The sequence below is a fragment of the Balaenoptera musculus genome, chromosome 11 (assembly GCF_009873245.2).
Source record: "Balaenoptera musculus isolate JJ_BM4_2016_0621 chromosome 11, mBalMus1.pri.v3, whole genome shotgun sequence".
Taxonomy (NCBI): Eukaryota; Metazoa; Chordata; class Mammalia; order Artiodactyla; family Balaenopteridae; genus Balaenoptera; species Balaenoptera musculus.
Window position 1 is genome coordinate 78,261,921 of NC_045795.1, and position 23,024 is coordinate 78,284,944.

A 23,024-nucleotide genomic window follows, 5' to 3' on the forward strand; every position below is an offset into this window, starting at 1 on the left:
ACATTTTTGAGTGTTTACTATGATCTAGGAAGTGTACTAAGGGCTTTTTCATTTAATCCTCTGAAAGGGTTGTTATAGGTGAGGAAATTCAGACTCAAAGAGTTTAGGTAATTTGTCCAAGGTTACAGAACTTTTAACAGTCCAAGCTGAGAACTCAATAGGGGCCTATCTGACCCTTGAGACCATCACCTAATGGCAATTTCTAGATGCTTTTGGGTTAGATTTGGCAGAGCAAAGATGTTACCAGAGAGCATTCTGTACGCTCAGAAATGAGCGCGCTCTCCCTTAGGATGTGCGCTACTTCACAGACAGAGAGAAAACAGACCAGACGGGGGCGCTAGAAGCAGAACCACCCATAAATCATCCCAGAAGCTGGAAATATACGCACCTGCTGAAAAATGTGGATTTGCCTTAATACACTGCTTCTCAAGCTTGTCTGCCTGATAGAATTACAGGGAGTCTTAAAACATCCCCTCGCCCAGGGCAAACCCCAGACCAGTTAAACTGACATCTTGTGGTGGGGCCAGGCATCTGTATTCCTTTATATTCCCCAGACGATTTCCTGTGTGGTGAAGATTGAGAACAAGTGTCCGAGGAGTTTCGTGTCTACTGTGAAATAAAATTCATATTTTATGGCCAGACAAGTAAAATCTGAACATAAATAATTTTTCTCTGCTAGTTGGCCTCCTCTCCCCTCCACGGTGCATCGTGTATCTGCATTAGGCATCGACCACACCTCCCCCACTGGCCAAAATACCTCCCCAACCATACAGAGCATCGTTCTCCTACCACCAAGACAGCTCCTTAAAAGGTAGCATTCCTTCTTAATATTGTAAGGAGTCATGATGGCCCACTGCTTTGTACTTACAGATCTGGATTGTGCAAACTGTCAATAATATGTCATTAAATGTACAGCCCTCTGTCTCAAAAACTTGTAATAACTGTGCTTTGACCTCTGATGGGCGCAACAGTTCTTGGAGCTTTCTGAGAGGCTGTGCCCAGGTTATAATCCTCAACTTGGCTCAAATAAAATTTTCCATTTCTTTCTTAGATCGCTGATTACTTTTTTGTTGACACTACCTTACATCTTTCCAATAGGTGCCCAACTAAACTCTCTCTTAAAAGAGATGGAGAAGACACGGTGACCATTCTCTTTAGAATAAGTGTTAAGTATTCACTTTATACCTTTTGAGTTTGAGGTAGGAATTCCCATGAGATATTGGCTCCCTTTTCGTTGTTAACAAGAACCACGCTAATGGCCGCCAAGGACCTCACACATGTGATGGCTCTTGAGATTTGTGAGGATGAGCCTTGGTCACCAGTCACTGAATTTGTCCTAAACTGTGAACCCACTTGGTCTCATCTCTTGTCTTACCACAATGCTGAGATTCTACAAGGACAATGTCACATGATGATTTCCCCCCAACAATGTAAAATCTTGTTGAACTCTTGCACCTTCACTTTAGGAAGGAATTTTGAGGAAAGGTGGAAGGATTCAGATCCTTGAAGGCTGGGTGAAAGCCTTCTGTAACTATGGCAAGAGCCACCCAGGAAACATCTACCTTTCTTCTTGAGGACCAATGGATCTGTCCCAAGAGCCCTGGAGTCTGTTTGCTATGGCCCAAACTGGCTAAATTGTGCAATAAAAAAAGGAAGGAGATTTGTGAATCATATGTTTAGCCATATGTTTTCAGGGCTTACTGTTTACTTAAGGAAAGGCTTTGCTTTAATCAGATTTATATATTAGTGGCTTGGCTAAATAAGCTAGGATACCCGGGGTGAAATTCAAGTGTACCATGTATGTGAAATCCAGGAGACGACCAACCAGAAATCAGCACTGAAAGGAAAAAGAAAAAGCTATAGCAACACAAAGATCAACAGAAAGGGTTCACAGATTTTTTTTTTCCAAAAAACAGTTTTGTTTTCAAATAAGTTCTCCCCCCACACTCCCCAACACACATGATATTTCTGACCTAGTGTTTCTGTGTACTCTTGCCTTTGCTTTCCCAACCTACTCTGCAAGTCACCTTTTTCTACTTTAAGACACCCCACTAAAAAGGGACCAGGACAGTGTCCTCAGAGGGATGCCAGGAGGCTGACTCTGAGTCAGCAACAAAATGTGAGTGCTTCACAGCTCTAAGTATAGCTCTCCCCCTTGACAACTACACTCTTAGCACACTGGCCTGTTTTCAGTTACTATTAGAACTGTAAAGTTCTCTCTTGCCTCAGGGCCTTTGCATATGCTATTCCTTAAGCTTTTAATCTTCTTCCTCTCCTCCTCCCTTCCTTTGCAAGTCAAGTCCTTATCTAATTCTTAGCTTAAACATCACTTCAGACAGCTTCCTTGACCATCCTTTTAATGTTGTTAATCCTCAATACTCTCTCATGTCTTTACCTTGCTCATGTTTTTCATATCACATACCATAATCTGTCCTTAGTGTGTGCTTGTATATCCCCCGCTACAGTTATAACCATCTCCACCCTGTTCTCCCAGAAAGCTGCACCAATGGCTGGCTCTCTTACCCTTGGGCTTCTGGTTAGGGTTGACTCCCAGGAGGAAACCAGAGGGCAGAAAGTGAGAGGGGTCAGGGTGTTTATGGCCTGGCTCCCTCCCTCAGGCTGCAGGTTGGCTGAGGTTCTCTGCCTAAGGCCTCAGTTACTACCCACTGGCCTCCTTCATTAGGCTTCCTTTAATTACCCTTTCCTGTGCCATCTGTTTCCTGCTGGGGCTCTGATGCACACAGGGATTGGGTGTGATTTATTCACCAACGTATACGTGGCAATGAGCAGAGTGCCTGGCACATGGGAGACGCCCAATAAATATTTGTTGAATAAATGAATATAAAACAACTCAGAACCAAGATGTTTTAAATGCCTTTCTCTTCCCCATTCTTTTTGTTTCAAAAAAAAAAAAAATCTTGTATCAAACTCTGGTATAGAAGATAAAACAGGATTGTTGGGATTGTGAGTGGGTGAGGGAGACACACGAGCATGGCTCCCTTTTAAATGGCAACTCTAAAAAATATATAAATTTTTTTTAAATAAATAAAAAAAATGGCAAGTCTAGAAACCCAGCACCTTAGAGATGTATTTTGGGGGGATACCATAAAGGATGATGGGGCATCTTATGCAGTTTTTGCCACTGCGGTTCACAATATTAGGGGCTGGGTTGCAAGTGAATGATATTTACATCTCAATGCTCCCAGGAGGGCTTTGGGTTCAGCTGCTGGATGACGGGGGAAGGGGGGATGGCACTTCTGAAAACCCACTAAGAATGCTTACAATTCTCCTTTTGCAGCAGTCCTGGGGCTCAGAGAAGAGCTAGAATAAAAATGTCCTCCAATCTGCTGTGTTCCATCCAATATTGCCAGATAAAGGTGTGCCACCCACATGCCCTGACTACAAAGTCCCCAAAATAAACAGCTTCAGAGGGCAGAAGAAGACAGAGGAAGCTATCTGCTTCCCGGACTGCCCTCATCCTGAGCAGGAAGAGCCACAAAGGACAATGCTCAGGTGACAGAAAGCCCACTCATCCACGGTTGACTCAAGAACGGTGAGATCTGGGAACCATATTTAATATCCTGTGATAAACCACAATGGAAAAGAATATGAAAAAGAATATATATAACTGAATCACTCTGCTGTACAGCAGAAATGAACACAACACTGTAAATCAACTGTACTTCAATTCAAAAAAAAAAAAAAATGGTGAGATCTGGGTTGCTTTCGGGAGACCTTTATGAGCACCTCAGGCCAGGCTGGAATTCCTCTCCCTGCCGAGGGGCCTGAACTTGAAACAGATCTGCAGATAACAGCCGGGCCTGTCTCTGAGACTGATAATGATCTCAGTGGAAAATTTCCATTGTTGGACACCCCCCCACTGTCTTCCTAGCTCATGGCCCAGAACTGGGCCTGTTTCTCATCCACAGATTCCAAGAACAAATTAACTCCTCTAAGCTGTGGCAAATGGGAATTGTCTGAGAAGTTAATTGACACTGGAGGGAGGGGATCAGCAGAAGAGAGGCTGTGGTCTGGGAGGTGACATCCTGGCTTCCTTACATGGGGAGGCCGGGCTCCCTCAGTGCTAATAGGTGTTACGTTAGCGCTAATAGGTGTTATGCGGGCATAATTAGGCCACAGATTCTGGTAGCCTCTTTCAGCTCAGACAAGGTGGGAAATTGAGACTCAGGGAGAAAGGGGCTCATCTTTCCAGTTGCAAACATTCCTGAAAATCCAAGCCATAAAGCTCCCCAGCTGTGGGCGCCAGCATGGTCTGGGCCTGTGACATCTACAGAACCGCCAGACCTCAGGCTCCTCTATTGATCCTGGCCCTCTCCTTCCATCTCTGTCTATGATAATGATGTCTGAGTTCCATTCAATCCCCCTTCTCCCTGGCAAATGAGCAATGGGCTGAGACAGAATTAAAAGGAAAGAGACAGGAGGTCAGTGCGCTGGGGCACCTAATAATAAGAGTAATAATAACCCTCAAATATTGAGTTTGCCAAGTGCCGGGCATGCAGTTAAGTGCTTTCTGCATATTACCTCCTGTTCCATGACAGCCCCGTGTGGCAGAAATTTGAGGGACTGAGAGATTTAAGCCACTTGTCCGAGGTCACGCAGCTAGAGTGGTGATGGGATTTCAACCAGGCTGGTTTGATCCTTGAACCGTAAGACTCACTGTGCGCTGTGGCTGGGGTCAGACCAAGAAGCAGAAAAGGGTTCTTTCAGCTGCAGAGAGGGCTTCTGAAATGCCAGGCCAGGCAGACCCACCCCTTCATGTGACATCGCGACCTCCTCAGATGTGGTTCTCAGTGGCTTTGATGGGGGCTGATGCTTTCTAATCGAATTCCCTGTGTCTAGACCAGGCTTTCTCAACTCGGGCTCCACTGGCTCATGAGGCAGGATAATTCTGTGCCGGGAGGGAAGGCGCTGTTCTATGCAGTGGAAGATGTTTCGCAGTGCCTTCCCGGACCTCTACCCACTAGAAGCCAGGGGCACCCCCTGCACCCCAAGCTGTGACAACCCAAAACGTCTCCAAACACTGCCAAATGTCCCCGGGGTGGCAAAATCCCCACCCTCCCCGCCTCCACCCGCCCCTACTGAGAGTCACTCATCCGGACCATCACGCTCACCCTGGGGCAGTGTCTGTACCTGAATGTGCATCTCAGGCAAAGGGAATTTCCCCCTGATCTTTTCACCCAGGACCCAGTACCCAAAGAAATACAAAGGACGAGTTATTCTAGGCTGTTCTCTCCTCCTCTCACTGCCCTTTCAGCTCTGAGCTCAATCTGCTCCCAAGGAAAAGACACATGTAAAGCCTGGAACGGACTTTTCTGCCCTTTTAAATCAGCAAGTCCGTTTTGAAAGGCGGCCATCGGAAGTCTGCTCCAGCCGGGATGAGAAACCCTGGCGAGGTCCAGACTGCTTGCTGCTGGGAAGTTATAGAATCCTTGCTGTGGATGCTCTCACAATGTCAGAATCGAAAGTACGTCCCCACAGGTGTCCTTGGACTGAACACTCTCAGGGACGCAGACGTGACTGGGCAGGACGGTTGAGCCCAAGAAACAAGCATCCCTCAGACCCGGCACAGCTGAGAGTCAAGGATCTGCTCCAAGGAAAGGTCCAGAGAATGGAAATGCACAGAAGGACGGTTTCTACTCCTCTGTGCAAGGAGCAAAATGAGCTCGTTTTTTTGCCTCCACTCCTTGTACATGGGGAACAAAACAGAGAAAGGAGAAGACGGGGGCTGGATGGTCTGCAAACTGGAACGCCAAAACCCTGGGTAGCTGAGAGTTGAGAAACATGATTTTCCAGAACAGAGGGAAAAAAAAAAAAAAAAAGGAAGAAATATGCCCTAAATCTTTAGCTAAGTGGATGGGTAATTCAGCATGACGTTTTTAAGCTGTTAAAAGTTTTTGTACCAAAGAAAACACTAGGTTTTTTCTTAGTAATTTTGTGTTGGGACACAGAGACTTTATCTTCTAGACGGTGCCCCGCCTGTTTGCTCAGCCTGATTTGTGACAGCTGCCTTGCAGAAACATGTCAGGGTCTGGTTTTGATTTGGGAAGGGCAGGCTGGAGGAGCCGCCTAGCAGAACAGAGCTCAGAAAAAACACACACACACATACACACACGCACATACACGCACACAGACAGCTACCTGGGTGCTCTCAAGATGATGCTGGTAAAAAACTGGAGGGCTGGTGAAAGTTATTCTTATGAAACTTTGGTTTCACGGCCTTTTCATTTTCACATTGATTTAGAACTGAAGCTGGCCCTATTTGAAGAGTGTTTTATTGTCCACTTTTTCTGCTGTATCCTGTGAAAATAACAAAACCACTTGGCAAGTATTACCTTCTTTCCTATTTAATCCATACTATGTAATCAAGGAATATCCCACCCATATGTTTCAGATCATGTGCTCTTAACTCATTAGAATGCTACTTACTGGACCAAGAGCGATTTGTTATCAGGGACATCTTCAGAGCTTTTCAGAACAAGCATGATCTACTTTTTCTTTTGTTTACACAGGAGGCTGGACTCAGGGCTAAGAGGAGATGCAAAGGGCACTGTAGGATAGATGAACGTTCCAGCCATAGACGAGATGGTAAGTACGGTTGATCACTCAGGTGATGAGGTGAGGAATCTGGGTATCTCTAGCTCAGTGGTCCTTCCTCAAACTTAGTGGGCCTGAGAGTCCTCCGGGAGCACGTGTTAGAAAACCCTGAGTCCAGGGTTGAGCCCTGAGAGATTCTGTTTGTGAGTCTGCGGTGGGGTCCAAGAATTTGCGTTATTGGCAAGCATCCCAAAGGAATATAATGTAGGTGGTCCCTGGATGGCTCTAATTGATGGAGTGGATGGTTGACTTTACATGGAGAAATATATTCCTAAAAGCTGGCTCCCTATGGCTCATACTAGCAAGTGGGGTTTCAATCACCTTAATTTTCCAGTGCTCTGGGACACACTTCATGTATGGGTTGAAGAGGGTTAAGACAGGTGATGGTCGGCACAGTATTGCTGATAGACCTCATGCTGCCACCAGAAAACTCTGTGGAGGAGATGCTAAAATGCTTTCCCAAGTGGCCAAGCTGAGAAGGTCAAGGATCTGGTGAGCCACTGAGCCAAAATATTTAGGTTTATGTTGATAAGAAAAGGGAAGGTCAAAAAAGTACATTTTGTTGATGGAAATCAAAGGAAATCAAGATTTGAATAAAAATCAGTTTGGAAACTGCCTAAGTGTCCAATTCCAGAGACGTAGCAACAGTCATTCTACTGAATATTAATGCAGTTATCAAAAATGATGGTTTACAAAAGCTCTGAACATAAGCTGATAATAGAATGCAAATGAAGAAATTGAGGACACAAAATATTCAGTATGCCTACAACTCAGAAGAAAATGATATACCGGTATACAGGGAAAAACTGGAAAATTTACCAAAATATTAGCACTAGTCAAGTGGTAGGCACCGGGATATTTTTTTCCCTATTTCTATCATTTTTCTCAATTTTTCTCTTTTACGTTTTCCTGTCAATATTTAAAAAAATAAATCCTAAAGATCTGCATTTCAAAGCCATTTTTCAAGTGGACAAGAGCTAGCTCATTGCCCAGGTGAGATTCCCAAATTCAAAGGTTCCAAGAGTAATGTATGCTCATTCTTTAAAAATCCACTCTGTAAAATCCTGTACCAGTCGGAAAAGCCCATCACCCCCTGGCCTCCACCCTAGACCCATTTTTCCAGCGTTGCATTTTCAGTAATAAAATGAATAAAATCAGCCATCTTTTCTCTCCTGTCAGCAACCATGGTTCCTTACTCTCAGCATAGCTGACTACTCACGCCCAAGGAGGTTATAAATAAGCCTCCTGAATGGTTATTAAAAACCAGGACACTGGGGACTTCCCTGGTGGCACAGTGGTTAAGAATCCGCCTGCCAATGCAGCGGACACGGGTTCGAGCCCTGGTCCGGGAAGATCCCACATGCCGCGGAGCAACTAAGCCCATGTGCCACAACTACTGAAGCCCACGTGCCCAGAGCCTGTGCTCTGCAACAAGAGAAGCCACCGCAATGAGAAGCCCGCGCACCGCAATGAAGAATAGCCCCCGCTCGCCACAACTAGAGAAAGCCCACGGGCAGCAATGAAGACCCAAAGCAGCCATAAATAAATAAATAAATTATAAAAAAAATAAAAAACAACCAGGACACTGGAAAAGTTTCTCTGGACCCAGAAAATGTCAGTGAGACCACGACAGGGAGCAGGGGGGCACCAGCCACCGTGGACTGGGCTCTGCCCCGTCTGTCCATTGCTCCCCATCTGTCTCTCCTGGCTCTGACAATGTCCTCTATTTCCCCACACACCAAAACACTGACTCAGAAAGAACTAGAGAACAAAAAGACTCTCCTATGACATTCACTCTGCTGGTTTTCATCTGGTCCCTGGTCTGTGAGCCTGGTTCAGAGCTCAGAAATGCCAACAAGAGGGCATGGCTTCCTCGAGAAGCACAGACGCAGTCACTCCATGAGACCAGTCAGAAAGCATTCCTGAATCACATCCTCAACACGGAGCGAGAGGGTACCATCCAACCCGTCCCTCAAACCATCTGGAACCTCCACATTAAAGTCACCACAGGGACATGCCCCAAAGAGCAGAGCTGTGTCTCCACAAAAACATGGCTGACATACGTAATGGACGTTTGATGTCAAGTTTAAATGGTGGCGCTTTTGGAGGAAGGAACCAGATCAAGGGGTGGGGGTGGGGTGTGGCCAGCCCCAGATGGGTGGGATACTTGTGGTCTAGAAGTAGACACCTGTGGCTTTTACCTTCTTGCAGCACAATCCCTCTTCCTTTGAAAAGGCTACTTGGATTTCCCTTGGGGAAGCTCCCCATTTCCATTCTCAATCCCTACAGCTCTGATGACCTTGACCCCATTGCCTAGTTCCTGGGATAGACATGTGACTCGGGCTTGGCCAAAAAGCATTCATTCCACCACCACCCCCGCCCCGAGGGTGGCCCAAGTTAGGCAAATGCGACTCATTTCTGGGACTTTCAGTGACACTATTAAAACAGATCAGTTCCCATTCCCCTTGACCTGATGTTAACGGACGTTAGCCTAGAGCTGCTGAGAGCTCTGCTTGCTGCCCCTGGGAAGAGCTGCCTGAGAATAAAGCCAGTGTGGAGGAAACAAGAACTGAGAGAGGAAAGAGGCTGAGTCCTGATGACATCATTTGTGCACATGGATCCAGCTGTACCTGGAACAAAAATCTGGGAACTTTGTAGTTACTTGATTAAAAACAAAACCTTATTCTTTACACCCTTTCGAGTTGGGATTCTGATTCTTGCAAACAAAAGAGTTCTCTAATTCCAGTGAACAAAGACAATCCCTATGCATTTCCCAAGTAGATCCTGGGCTGGCTCTGGGGCCAACTGACAGAATTCAAGGTGAGTTCTAGGTTTTCAAATCTGTAATTCCAGACCGGGCTGCACATCTTCCCCAATGGAAGAAATGATCAGGAAGATCTGGGCCGTGTGATTTATGAGCACGTCTGAGGGGAAGCCCTCAAGTAATGGGTGCCAGCTGGTTAGGAGGTTTTACCCAACAATTTTAATAGAGAAATCGGGTTAGAGGATGGATATCTAAGTTATGCAGAAGAACGGGAGAAACGTTCCTGCCTCAAATTAAATATAAAAATGTTTCGCATTACAAGGATTTAAAAACATCGCAGACATTCTTGGTAAGGTGGGCTGTTCCAGTTGTTACTTCAGAGCCTCACACTGATGTTTTCTCCTCCTTTTCCGGTTGGCCAGAAATGCTGAAAAATTACCCCATTACCCCCTAGCAATCAATACGCCCCGGTATTATGCAACCAAGCTTCCCTTGTCAAGGTACGTAGGTGATGCATGTTAAAGGCATGGACACATACTATGTATAAAACAGGTAAGCAAAAAGGGTGTGTAGTACAGCACAGGGAAATATAGCCATTATTTTCTATAATAACTTTAAATGGGGCATCGTTTAGAAAAATACTGAATCACTATGTTGTACACCTGAACTAATGTAATACTGTAAATCAACTATATTTCAATTTAAAAAAATAATAAGGGTGTGGACATGCCACAACAGTGCAACACTGATCAACGACAGCAGGAAGCCTCTCTGCTCCTACTGTGTGTCTGCATATCCAGGCCAGTGACACGTGTACTTTCTGCTGATGCTGGCCTGGGTCAAAAATCACAGAGCTGGCAAACTTTGATCCATTTTTATGCTTTCAAATCGATCCTCTTCTGTCTCCTGAGACCGTTCCCCCAGGGCACTGAAAGCTCTGCCAGTGTCCTCTCCTAGGTCACCATCACTTGCATCCTCTTATTTCAGTCTTTGCTCTGTCTACACCTTGGGGGCTGCCACCTTTACCTCCTCTCCTGGCTGCACGGTCCTGGATGGCCTCCTAATGGGTCTCACTGTATCAGCACTTGCCCTCCTCCAATCAATTCCCCACACAGCAGCTGGAGCCATCTTTTCAAAATGCAAATCTGATCATGTCACTTCCCCTCTCTGTTGGCCTGAAACTTCAAGGGCTTTCCATTGTCCTTAGTGGAAAGGCCCAAACCCTTAAAATATCTGAAATGGTTCTGCACCATCCCCCTGTGCCTTCTTTGCCAGCCTTACTACTCTCTGTGCTTCACCCAGCCACAGGGCCTTCTTTCAGCTCTTTATACTTGCCATACACTCCTACCACAGGACCGCTGCACATGCTGTTCCTGCTACCCGGAATGCTCCTTCCCCTTTACCCCTTAAGCATCACTTTTTCCGGATGCCCTCTCTGACCTCCCTAACTTAGCTATAGCCCTCGTTATATACCCTCCTAGCCCCACATTTACCACTGATGCAAATTTATATGGTACAATTAGATGGCTACTATGTATTAAACACCATTAGACTGTGATGTGCAGGAGGGGAAGGCCCATGTCCACTTTAGCTCAGCACTGCATCCCCGGCACCTTGAACAGGCCATGGCACCTACTAAGAATAATCTCTAATAGTAACTTAGAGGGTGTCAGGCATTGTCCTAAATTCTTTGTAGGAATTAACTCATTTAATTCCCACAACAACTCTACAAGGCACTGTTGGCATTCCATTTTAAAGATGAGGACAGTGAGGGAGTTCCCTGGTGGTCTAGTGCTTAGGATTTGGCACTTTCACTGCTGTGGCCTGCAGTTCAATCGCCGGTTGGGGAACTGCGATTCCGCAAGCTGCGCAGCGCGGCCAAAAAAAAAAAAAAAGATGAGGACGGTGCAGCACAGAAGAGATAAGCCAGTTCTGCCTACAGGGTAACATAGATATTGAACCACAAAGTCCAATTTCCAACTGGCCAACTGGTCTACAGCCCATGCTCTCCTTCATTCTGCTGTAACTCACAGAGGTAGGCACTCAAGTCACATTTGCAGGCTGAATGAATGAATGAATGAACAGAAACCACATTTCCCTTTCCCTCACTCCCATCCACATCTGCAGTTCCTTCCTACAGGTTCCAGTTCTCTCTGACCCAACCACTCCTTATAGAATCTGGTTGATCCTCAAGAAATAGCCCTATTCGCAGCCTCACTGCTGTCCATAGGGCCCGTTTTTGGGGACAAGCTGACAGTCTCCAGCTGTCCTCTGGTGTGCCCTCTGCCTGAGGCAACCACTCTCAATTCCACCTCTATTCACCTGCCCCAGTGTGACCTGAACCCAGACCCCAACCTGCACTAGAGCCGCGGTCTCCTCCCCATCAGTGCCTCCTGCCCAGATGCCAACCTCCAGATGGTCTGCACTGGTCTCCTTTGTCTTTCCTGCGTCTGACCCAGGCACGTCACCTCGGACAGCCACCTTTGCCTCTGCTGTTCAGCTCTCATTTGAGAGCTTCCCTCTAGCCCTGCCCGAGCCTCACAGACATATCAACAAACTGGCTGCAACAGGGAAAGGAATCCTTGCCCCTTCAGCGAAGAGTCGCCGTGCCAACCTCCTGACTGTGAAGACGACCCTTCCTGTGAGGACGCAGATCAGAGAGGTTAAGAGCAAGGACTTTGCAGACTATCACACCCGGGTTCAAGGTCCTGGCCATCAGTGGTGACTGTAGGGAGGTCATGACATCTATGAACTTTAGTGTACTCAACTGTAAAATGGGTATAATCATCAGACTTATCTCACAGAACTGTCATGAAGATTTGAAGAGTTGTTGTAGATGAAGTCTTTACCATGTCACATCATAGTCAGTGGTCTATTACGATCATCACCACTGACCATCAACATCACCATCATCCACTTCTGCCATGGCACAGTGGTCAAGGGCACAGGCTCTGGAGCTAGGATGCCCAAATTTGAATCCTGCTCCTCCAGTTTCAAGCTGTGTGGCCTTGGGCTACTTAGCCTCTCTGTGTCTCACTTAATGGAAATAACTGTATCTACCTCGCAGGGATGTTGTGAGTTAGTTCCTGCAAAGTGCTTAGAACTGTACCTAGTACATGATAAACCCCTGGCAATGTTAGTTGTTGTTGATTTTGTTATTCCTATTTCTAATACTATGATCACCCAGGTTGCAAGCGGCTTCAGAGGCATGTTTAGGCAATGTCAGGGTTAAAGAGCTTCTGCAAGACTCCACGTGGTGGGGATGCAAACGGTGACCGTGCCCGCCTGATGCACTCTGTGTGAGCAGAATGGATGGACTGTGTTTGCCAAGGAGGAGGGAGGGACAGTACACTCCCACTTCTAAACCAAACCGGAGGTGTCAAAGGCCAGATCTGAGGCTGGCCAGCCACTGGGGCTACCTGTTTTTCTAGGATCTGTTCTAAGGAAAAATGCTGCCCACAAAAAGATCATGCTTCGTGCCAGATTACACACTGCAGACTTAGTTAATAACAAGTTACTGGCCATAAAAGAGAAAAAAAATCCATTATTCTGAAATCTAGCTTTCGCTGCCGAATCAAGGTGTTTTGACTAAGACTTCTGTGACACGTACCTCCACTCACAGACTGGGATTCTAGGGTTTGAAGATACACAGATAGTTCAGAACACTGCCTTCTCAAAAGACTACTGAATTTTCTAGCAAACTTTGAGTGCAACAGTGAGGGTCAGCAGCAAAAGGACCGATTACCAAGCCTAGTCAACACCACGTCCTTGGTGATGTGTGTCCGGCATAGGATGTGAAAGGCTATTTAGGGTGTGCTCCAGTGATGAACAATGAAGCACTGCTACGAATATTAGCTACTATCTCCCTTCCACACTGATGCGTCTGACAGATCCACGGAAACACAGGGGCACAAAATGGCTTTCTTTAGTCCCATTTCTCATGCTCTTGTCAGGCTGGTTAGGAAAAAGAGGACCCACGGGAGCAGTTTCAAACCTAAAAATGCGAACCTGCACAGCTGCTGGATGCTGGGAGGTACCAGACTCCAAAACATTCCTAGAGGCCAAAACCATGCACCAGTATGTTTGGGATGAGAGAGAAATAATAATAATAAAAAGTAGCAGATAACCATTAGAGAGAGTCATGTGTGTCAAAGATTATATTCACGAGTTTAAGTGTATTATCATTTCCTTCTACAAAAACCCTACAAAGGAAGTACTATCATTCACCAGATTCCATAGATGAGGACACTGAACCTTACGGAATTTAAGCAACTTGCTCAAGGCCACACAGCTCCTACATGATGAGGGCTAGATGTGAACCTAGGGAGTGTAACTCCAGAATTGGTACTCCAAACCGTTAGGTTAGAATTTGAAAAACCAGAGCTCATGAGAGAACTTCCAAAGAGACTAATAATGGGGTTGAAATTGTGCCCGTCCTAACAGCTCACTTCCTTCATCTGTGCTGTCCATAGGGTAGCCTCTAGCTTAGCTACACGTGGCTATTGAAAGTGAAATGGATTAAAATGAAAATAAATTTAAAATTCAGTTCATGGCTAGTGACCACTTGAAATGTGGCTCGTGCAGCTGAGGGCCTAAAAATTTTCATTTTCTTTCATTTCAATTAACTCAAATTTCAATAGTCACATGTGGCTTGTGGCTACCGTATCAGACAGTGCTGATCTGAGCAACTTTTCTCAGCTCTATCAGACAGGGTTCAGGGCTGCTTTCCAAAAACCTCAGTGACAGAGGGGCATTTGTTGCTTTGCCCAAGGATCTGTAGAAAATCTCAAGGATAAACAACCCGGCCTCTTCCTTAGGATCGGAGACTGCGTGTTCTTCAAACGTACCCGTGTAGCCTTTCCAACATTCTCCAAGCCCTAGATCTCCTCCTAAGTTACAGCGTGAGGACAATAAAATCAGAACAAACCCAGGAACAACTGCTCTCAGACAGTGGTCGCACCAGCACCAGCAGGGAGCTGGTAAAAATGCAGGTTCCTGGACCCCACCTCTATTGGGTCTGATACACCGGGCCTGGGGAGGAGGCCCTGGAGTCCATGTTTCAATCAAGCAGCCAATGATTCTCAGGCAGGTGGTCTAGCTTTGAGAAACTCTGCTTCAACGTCTGAGCTACACATTTATCCCTTGGCCTCTTAAATAATTATAGAATATAAATCTTCCGAGAATAGCACAAACTGGGCTGGAAGCCAGGTGGTCGTCACTCTGCACTAAGTGCTCACTTCTATGACAGCAGGCAAAGTGCTTAGTCACCAAGGCCTCATTTTTGTCATCTGAAACATGGGGGTAAGGATATCTGCTATCTGTCCTCCAGGACAAAAGAGAACCCAGCTGTGAAAGCATCGGAGGGGGATGAAAATTAAAAACGCACCGCATAGATATCCTACAACTCAGAGACACGTTTTGCTTGTCCAGCAGAGAGTTCCAATAGGTTTCACATTTTAAAAAAATCCACATTTTTAAGTTCTTTGGAAAAACTGGAAGATTTGACAGCATGGGGCTCAGGTTAGGTTGGTACCCTGGTGTGATTAAGAGCACTGCTCTGGGGTCACATGCAGAAGTTCAAATCCCTGTTTAAAAGCTGGGTGACTTAGGGCAAGTCCTTCAACCTCTCTGTGCCTCAGTTTCTTCAACTCTGAAGTGAGAATTTTAAGAGTACCTTTCAAAGGGTTGTGATGATTTAATTAAGTGAGTGAATATTTATCAAGTGCTTGGAACAATGTTTGGCACGTGGCAAGAGCTCTATCACTCTTAGTTGAATAAATAAACATCCCTGCAAATGGCAACAACCAGCTGGAGCTGAGTGGTGGCCGTCCCTCCATCCAGGGCTGATGTGCATCAGGTTGTCACAATCTCCACTCAGACAGACACATTAGACTCTGGGAATCTCTACTGTAAGGGAAAGAAGTGCATCTCCCTCCTCGGTGTCCTGCCAACAAGGGGCAGAGACACTTAGTGCATCTTAGAGCAGCATTTCCCAAGCTATCTGTAGTGAAGGACCAGTTTTTTAATTTTCAGTCCATTGTGGCGGCCTGATATGTGACCCACCTGAGCAGGACTGATACCCAGCACTTGCCACAGACAACTCGCCTGTGGGTCTGCAACACCCTGAGTGGTCTGCACCTGGACCCATAAGACGAGCCCACTGGATGTGAACTTGGATGTCACAGCAATGTCAGACTGCTCTAAGAGTTTCTAAACACTCTCAACTTCAGTACGTATCTCGGGGTGCACTGCGGACAGCCCTGATCCTCAGATTACACTCTGAGTAGTGCCATCTTAGAGGACACTGACATTGTCTTCACATGTACGGAAAACAGCTGGAAAATTTGGTTGGCCAGAACAGTCAATGGAGTGTCTGTTTGTCTGTCTCTCCCAACACTTCTGTCCTTCTCAGTCTGCCTGCCTTCTCCTTGTCCATCCCCACTTCTTTCATCTTTATCTACACATTAAAACCAGCTACCTAATGAGATACTGGGGTTCAGAACAGCCGTGGAAGCTGTCATGGATGCTTTGATGACCCAGGCAGCACCCCGTTTCATGAGTACCCCCTCCAGCTCACAGCCACCCCTTCTCCTCAATGTTGCCTTTGGCTGACGGGAGCTGTCTTGCCCCCATGCCCACATCCACATCCTTATCTCCAGGTCACTCTCCAGCAGCCCAGGGCCAATGACTGACACGGTGATGCAAAACGTCAGCCCCTTTGTCCCAAGAAGGAACCAACCGTATGGTACAACTCATCCTCCAGAGCCCCCTGTGGGCTCAGGCTGAAGCTAGACTCCAGCCCAGACATCATTCTTCACTTGGCTCCTCTCCCCGCCCTACCCTGTTTCCCTCACTCCCCTTCCTTGGGAGCATGTCCTCAACACATCACAGGCACCCTAATCCCTGCCTCAGGCTCTGCTTAAAGGGAATCCAGTCAAAGACAGAAGCCATCGACACTTGGGTTCACCTGCCTCAACGACCCGGCGGATGAGAGCACATGGCGGGCACAACGCGAAAATCTTGAGGACTGGCATCAGGTCACCCCGAGAGTCCGCTCGCCGTGTTCCAGGTAAACAGAACTTACCTGTTGTGTTAGACAGGGCCAGCGATTCCATGGAGCCCCGCGGGGTCTGCTCTGTGGGCGTCATGTCCTCGGTATACTTCAGTGAACTGATCGGATGACGGGTCCGACACTGCTGAGTGGACATGCCCCCTTCCTCTTCCTCCTCCTCCTCATATTTGGGGACTTGGACGCTGCCTCGGGTTTCGCTGAAGCTCTGGCTGGACATGTCACTGTAGCTCTCCTGGGACCTCAGCCTCCCCGGGTAGTAGTCTTCTCGGCATTCCTTGATGAAGCTGCCACCGTGCCCCTTCATGGCCAGCGACGAGCTCCTTTTGGGGTTGCTGAAGTGCTTGGCCCACATGTCGGGCTGGGCCCCGGCCCCTTGCCCTCCCGGACTGTAGGAAGTTCTGATGTTGCACTGGCTGAGGAGCTGCAAGGGGCTCTGCGACTGGCTCTGCTCCATCTTGTTCCCGTAATGGTACGGCTCGTCCCGGCTCCTCCAGATGGGGTCCCGGTTGAGGCTGGGTGTCTGGCTGGACAGGCTGAGCAGGTCCATCTGCAGCGACAGGGGGTCCACGTCAGCCGACAGCCGGTTGGAACTCACCTGCAGCTGGCTGTGCTGGTTCAGCATGGGCTCTTCTGTCTTGCCCTTGTTCTTGCCGATTTTGGCGCTGCGCCGGGACTCCTTGGCCCGGGCGTTCTGGAAGGCTGAATCAGAAGAGTCAGAGCCATTGGGGTCCTCCCCGGCACTGCAGGCCCGTGAGCAGAAGATCTGGCCTTGCTTGGGGAGGAATGGCCGCCCCAGGAGGGACTTCTTGCAGTGAGCACAGCAGAAACAGGTCTCAGTGGCATGCCAGTGTTGGCCGTCATAGGTCATTTGACCTTGGTCGATTCCTGGGGAAAGAAGAGACATGGAAGAGGCTGACGAGCTGCTCAGAGTATTACGTTACGACGTAAAACACACAGCACCTTGGTTTGGCTCAGGCTTCCAGATACAACAGAATAAAATGTCAATAAATCAACAATCAGGCCCCCGTGTAAATAGTAGTCATGTCCTATTATGACAGCCCCCTTGTTCTACCCAGTCAGGTCCTTCTTAACTCATTTGCTCTGAGGGCAGAGAAACTAAATCCAAATGGCCTGTCCATGAATCCTTCTGCCTGGGGCACATTCCTCCAGATAAACAGCAATAATGATACTAGGGTATGAGAAGCACTGCTTTAAATGCTTTTGCGTATATGTAAACTCACTTAACCTCTCAACTGTATGAGGTAGGTTTCTAATATTACATCCATTTTTCAGAGGAGAAAACAGAGGCAGAGAAGGTTAAATAACTTGCCTAATGTAAGGAAGCTAGGAATCATAGATGAGATCTATACCCAGGAAGTCTTGTTCCTAACCATGACCTCGATGATCACCTCTTTTGGTCTACTTAGGGGTCTGCTCAAATAGCAGCTCCATGGAGAAGTCTTCCTGTTCACCCTAAAAGCTACCCTCCACCACTCTCCACCCTTACCTGCTGTATTTTCTTCACAGTATGAATACTGCTTGACATTGAGCCACTACATATGTGCATGTGTTAATTACTAAAAGTGAAGTTGTACGATGAAGTTTCTGGGGTATCTCCAGGAACATGGCCTGGTACATCATAGGGGCTCTTCATGTGTGGAATGGATGAATGAATTGAATTCCATCACCAGTGTCTGGCATTCCAAAGGGTAATTACTTTAGCAGTTTAGTGGAAAGGAAAAACGTGGACTTCAGCTCATAGTAAGGAAAAACCTGGATGTAGTCTGTCAAAGACATCACCTCACCATAAGCATGCATATCCTTTGCGTAACTTCTGCCCCGTGCCCGGGCTGTGCCTCGTTTACATAATATTGTTACACCTGCTTCTGGGAACCTCCCATAGCCCCTCTTGTGTCTCAGAGTCTCTTCTGCCCTCCTCTGGTTACAGGACTTAACTTCCCTGTGGGATACCATCTCCCTGCCACCCTTGGGCCACGAGCTTTGGGTGTGGCTAAAGCCACGCCTGGACCAGCACTGGCCAGTAAAAACACCATATCTCCCAGCCCAGTTACTAGTTCAAGGGTGGGCACGTGACCTGCGCCAGGCCAAAGGGAGAGTCACCTGGGACTGTTGCTAAGAGAGCCACACAGGGAGACTCTCTTTTGACAGCAGTTGCTAAACGGGCAGAATGGGAGCCGGGAGCTGTGGGTCCCACCTCCCAACCTCCCGTAGGGAGAGCCTGCTGAAAATGCAGACCCAGCATGACTGTGGGATGGGAAGGGACCTCTGCAAGAACCCTGACGTCTAGCGATCAACGTCTCTCCCGAAAGGCAGTACCAATGTGAACTTTCACCTTTGGTGGCTGAGAGTCCTGAGTCTGAACTTTCCAAGAGTAGCCTCTAGATAATTGTCCGGAGAGGCTGTGAACAAGAAGCAGGGGAGAGGAGAAGGGCAAGAACAAAAGGCAAATGGCACAGCAGCCTCTCCGGGCCGTCCCTGTGTACCCCTCACTTCTCTTTATGTCCCTGGAGCCCAGGGAGAGAGAAGCATAAGGTAAATTCTTCTCCTAGGAGCTCCTCCCTGAAACTAAGGGGTCTCTGTTTATTCAGGAGTCAGGCCCTAGGAGCCAAGAGGGGATTTTTAGCAGGACAGGAGCAACCACAAGGGTCACTCCAAGATCAGAGGGACACTGAATCGACTCCCTTTCAGCACCGCATTCCCAGGAGGAGTGAGAACTGGCAGGGGAGGGGCTAGAGACAGCAGGCCCAAAGCTGGGGCTCCAAAAACATTCCCTCCTCCGTCAGGCTGCCGGGGGAAACAGGGGCAGGCAGCACAGGCAGGCCGAACTCCCTGGCAGTTAAGAGTGAGGCATCAGGACTCAGACAAACGCAGGTTCAAATCGCAGCTCCATGCCATGCCAGCTGGTTGTAAACATGCTGAAGCCCGTCAGCTTGGTTCCAATCTTGGCTGGGCCGCTGTTGGGCTGTGTGACCCTAGGCAAGTGTCTTCATGTCTCTGTGCCTGAGTCTTCTCCACAACAGGGATAATAATAGTACTTACTTCAGAGGGTTGCTTGAGAACTAACTGAGTTAAGATGCAGTGAGTGCTCTGCTACCTCTTCCCAGCCCTCTTCTTGAGTTTTTATTAGGTCTCAATGCCTGGCTCCCTCTCTGCTCTGAGGGCCGCTACCTGGATGCTGTCCAAGAAAGAACTCTGAGGCTGGCTTGGTCCTCCCTCCCCTCTCCCCTGTTCCCTCTCCTCCAGAGAGCTTCCACTGACATCCCAGCTGCCCTGGGTCCTCACTGTGAGCTCCAACTCAGCCCAGCATCCCAAGCAGCTGCAGCCTTATCCACTGCCTGTCAGAGGCGTGCAGCAAGTCCAGTTCCTACGGGCTGTTCCTCCACCAGCTGCCTCTCTGTGCTTCTGCGAGGAAACATACTCAGATGCGGCAGCGGGGGGCCTAGTTCTGGGGATGGGGGCCTCACAGAAGGCCGGGCCGCGGTAGGGAGAGTGGAGGGGGAGGCATGTTCCAAAGCGGCCCAGCAGGCAGTGGAACGTGGTCCCTGATAAACATCAACGATGTCAGATGATGCTCTGAACTGCTCCTGAACTCTAAACATCTGGAAAAGGGCTCGGCCATTCCACATCTAAGCGTTCCTTTTTTATTCCCTCCCTAAGCCCTTTAAGTACTTCTCTGAGGGTGTATGTGTCTACTGCTGCTACAGCCTCGGTATGTTTATAGGACTGTTTACTCTGCTGTGAGCAGGCAAAAGTACCGTTGCCCTGGCAACGGCTTCCTGCTGTAGGGTCCGCACTGAGTGGCTGTATAAATAGGGAATATTTGGATAATACGGTCAGAGCAAAGCACCCAGACACTGCGGTACGTGTGATATACAGAGCATACCCTTTCTCTGTTGCAAGAAAAGTATGCTGTACAGAAAAGTGGATTTAGGAAAAGGAAAATCAGGGACAGCATTTTAACCACAGCAGTGATAATACTCCAGGCCACAGTGGTCCCCTTTTCCGATAAAGCATTGATGCCTTTTTATGGCTTTCAGAGGGAAGGAGAAGGGAATGCCAATCAAAGCTAAAAAGAAGACAGAAACAGAAGAAAACGGGGAACTTCTGAGGTGTACGTGCTGCGGTGACATATTTTCTCTCGTCCAAGCTACTGAGCAAAAATCCTAAGTGGCAGTTTCTGGAGAGGCTTTTAAGCCTCAATGGAAAGGGACAGAAGAAATAGAAATACTAACAAGCAGGGGGTATGGTTGCCACAGGTAAGTTGTCTGTATACTCAGCCTCTCTCAGCTGAGCAGGCACCTCCCTGCAGACCCAGAAGCCACAGTGAGCAGTGCTGGGTCAGCACCTCACACCATTTCCCCTGATCGGGTCCCACCCCTCGCCCTTCCTCACCTGCCCCACCACCTGTCCAAATCAAGCTCATTTCGTAGCGCTTAGGATAAAGGGAAGTATGTCTGTTTAACCTCTTTGACCTTGTGAGAAATGCATCAGAAATGCATTTTCGCAACACCCCAGCCCCCAGAAGGGAACGCTGCTGGACCAAGGTCGGCACAGCAAGGCTCCACCCTGGGCCCGGCAGGGACTCCAGCGCAGAAGGGCTCCGCAGAAGTGGGCCTGAGTCCACGGGGTGGCCTCAACGACAAAGGACCACTAAGCACACAGCAGATGCCTCCAAGCGGGGCACAACAGGCCCTCAAACTGATGATCTCCGTATCTCCCAACTACAGGTAAGAAGTTGGCAGCCTCCGAGCAGATTTCTTGGAACTGCACAAGCCACAGGGCGGTCAGGCTGCTGGTCTCAAAGACATTCACCCGCTGCCAACTTTTTATCTTCTTTCTAAAGGGCAGCTCATTCTCAAGGTGCCAGAACAGGAAAGCCGAGTAAGAAGCTACAGATGCAGCATGATCGGGAAGAGCGTTGAAGGGCTGAACGAATCAGTTACTTGAAAAGGGAAAATGATTTCCACCATCTCAGATCTGCCACTTCTTTGGGGAGTTTATAGCTTCCGAGCTATTTGAGGTTCTCTCACTTTGGTTTTGGCTGGGTCAGCTTTTGCTGATTTTTTTCAAAGACATGCATGCCAGAAACCATTTGGTTTCCTTGACTATCTCTTCCTACCAAGAGGACTGCTTTGTTTCCTCCCTCTGCTGACCCCCGAGGTTTTCCGAGGAGGCTGTGGAAGACATCTGTTTATATTTTCCCCTCATATTTTCCTCTGAGACCTCTCCTCCTCCCTTTGGTAGTGGGACTGTATACCTTGGGGGGTGGGTCTATGATTCAGGCAGACCAACGGGAACTCCCTATTCTTTTCTTTCCAGGGTGGAAGAGATGACCAAATGAGGGGCTACAGCATTCCTATTTGGAGGACCTGACTTGGATATTGGAAAAGACACGATCCCATCCTTTTAGAGAATACCAGTGCTAAGACTAAATATAGCTGGGGGGTCATCTTGGCCACCTTGCGAAGGCAGCTTGCTTCCAAATGATGCCAAGAGAAAGCAAGCTGAGCTGAGACACAGAGGGGGAAAAAAAGAACCAGACTTTGAATCCTTGAACCATCCTTACCTGAAACCAACTTCCTTCTTGGCTTTTCTGGTACTGTGAGCCAAGAAATTTCCTTTGTCACTTAAGGTAGTATCAGTTGGGTTTCTATCACTTGCGACCAAAGGGATTCTAACTATACCAGACACAAAGCAGATCCAGTCAGGGTAGGACCAAGCTGAGCACCAACAGTTGCCTCACCTATGTGCTGGGCACAGGTGTCGCAGTATTCTGCGTACAAGGACTCGAAGCAGTGGCAGCAGTAGGGCCTTCCCTCCTTCATGATGTAGCGCTGGCCGCCCAGCACTGTCTCGCATTCGAAGCAGCAGAAGTGTTTCATGTGCCAGTGTCGCCCCTCAGCTTCTGTGCATTCGTCTGCAAAGATGATCTGGAGATGGAGAAGCCAAATGGTCAGTGGATAAGAGCCAGCCATGAGAATGTACTTGAAAGGAGGAAAGCTATGAGGGCCCCAAACTGGAAGGGTAGGAAAATAGGTCCTGTCCACCAATTATTAAACAGAAAATCTATATGTATATGTTTATTCTCTATCTATATCAGTTCCCACGTGTGGATTTGCCTAAAGCACAATTACACAGTTTCTGGCCTGGCCGGTGATTACTTTAACCACACTGTATAAAGACAAAGAACATTCTACCCTAAAGAATATAAAGCAGGACTAAACACTGACAGCTCATGGGCCCTTTGGCCACATCGATTTAATCTGGCTTATATACAATATTTTTTTAAAATGAGAAATGTCATATAAACACCTGGAATCCTGGTTTCTCTTTTGAAAATACAATGTTTGGCAATGTGTGCTACACATTCTTGCATGGCAACAATAAGAGGGGTTGCTGCTTTCAGATGAGTGATGAGTTCTGTAGCTTGTCATTTTTTTTCACCACTCACTGTTACCTTAAAATGAGTCACCTTCATTTACGATAACTGTCTAGCCCTCAGAAGCATTTGTGTTTTGACCCCTAAGACAGAGTTTTTTACCATTTCAAAGC

General features: G+C 47.7%; 1 protein-coding gene across 3 annotated transcripts in view; it reads right to left on the reverse strand.

Moving 5' to 3' along the window:
• The window catches only part of PRICKLE2 (prickle planar cell polarity protein 2), a 337,544-nt gene that overhangs the window by 30,919 nt on the left and 283,601 nt on the right, over positions 1-23,024 (reverse strand). For all 3 annotated transcript variants that reach the window (XM_036870260.1, XM_036870261.1, XM_036870262.1), the window contains 2 exons: positions 22,216-22,402; positions 16,464-17,336 (listed from right to left, as the gene is read on the reverse strand). In XM_036870260.1, coding sequence (XP_036726155.1) covers positions 16,464-17,336; positions 22,216-22,402 — 1,060 coding nt within the window. The remainder of the gene's footprint in view (positions 1-16,463; positions 17,337-22,215; positions 22,403-23,024) is intronic.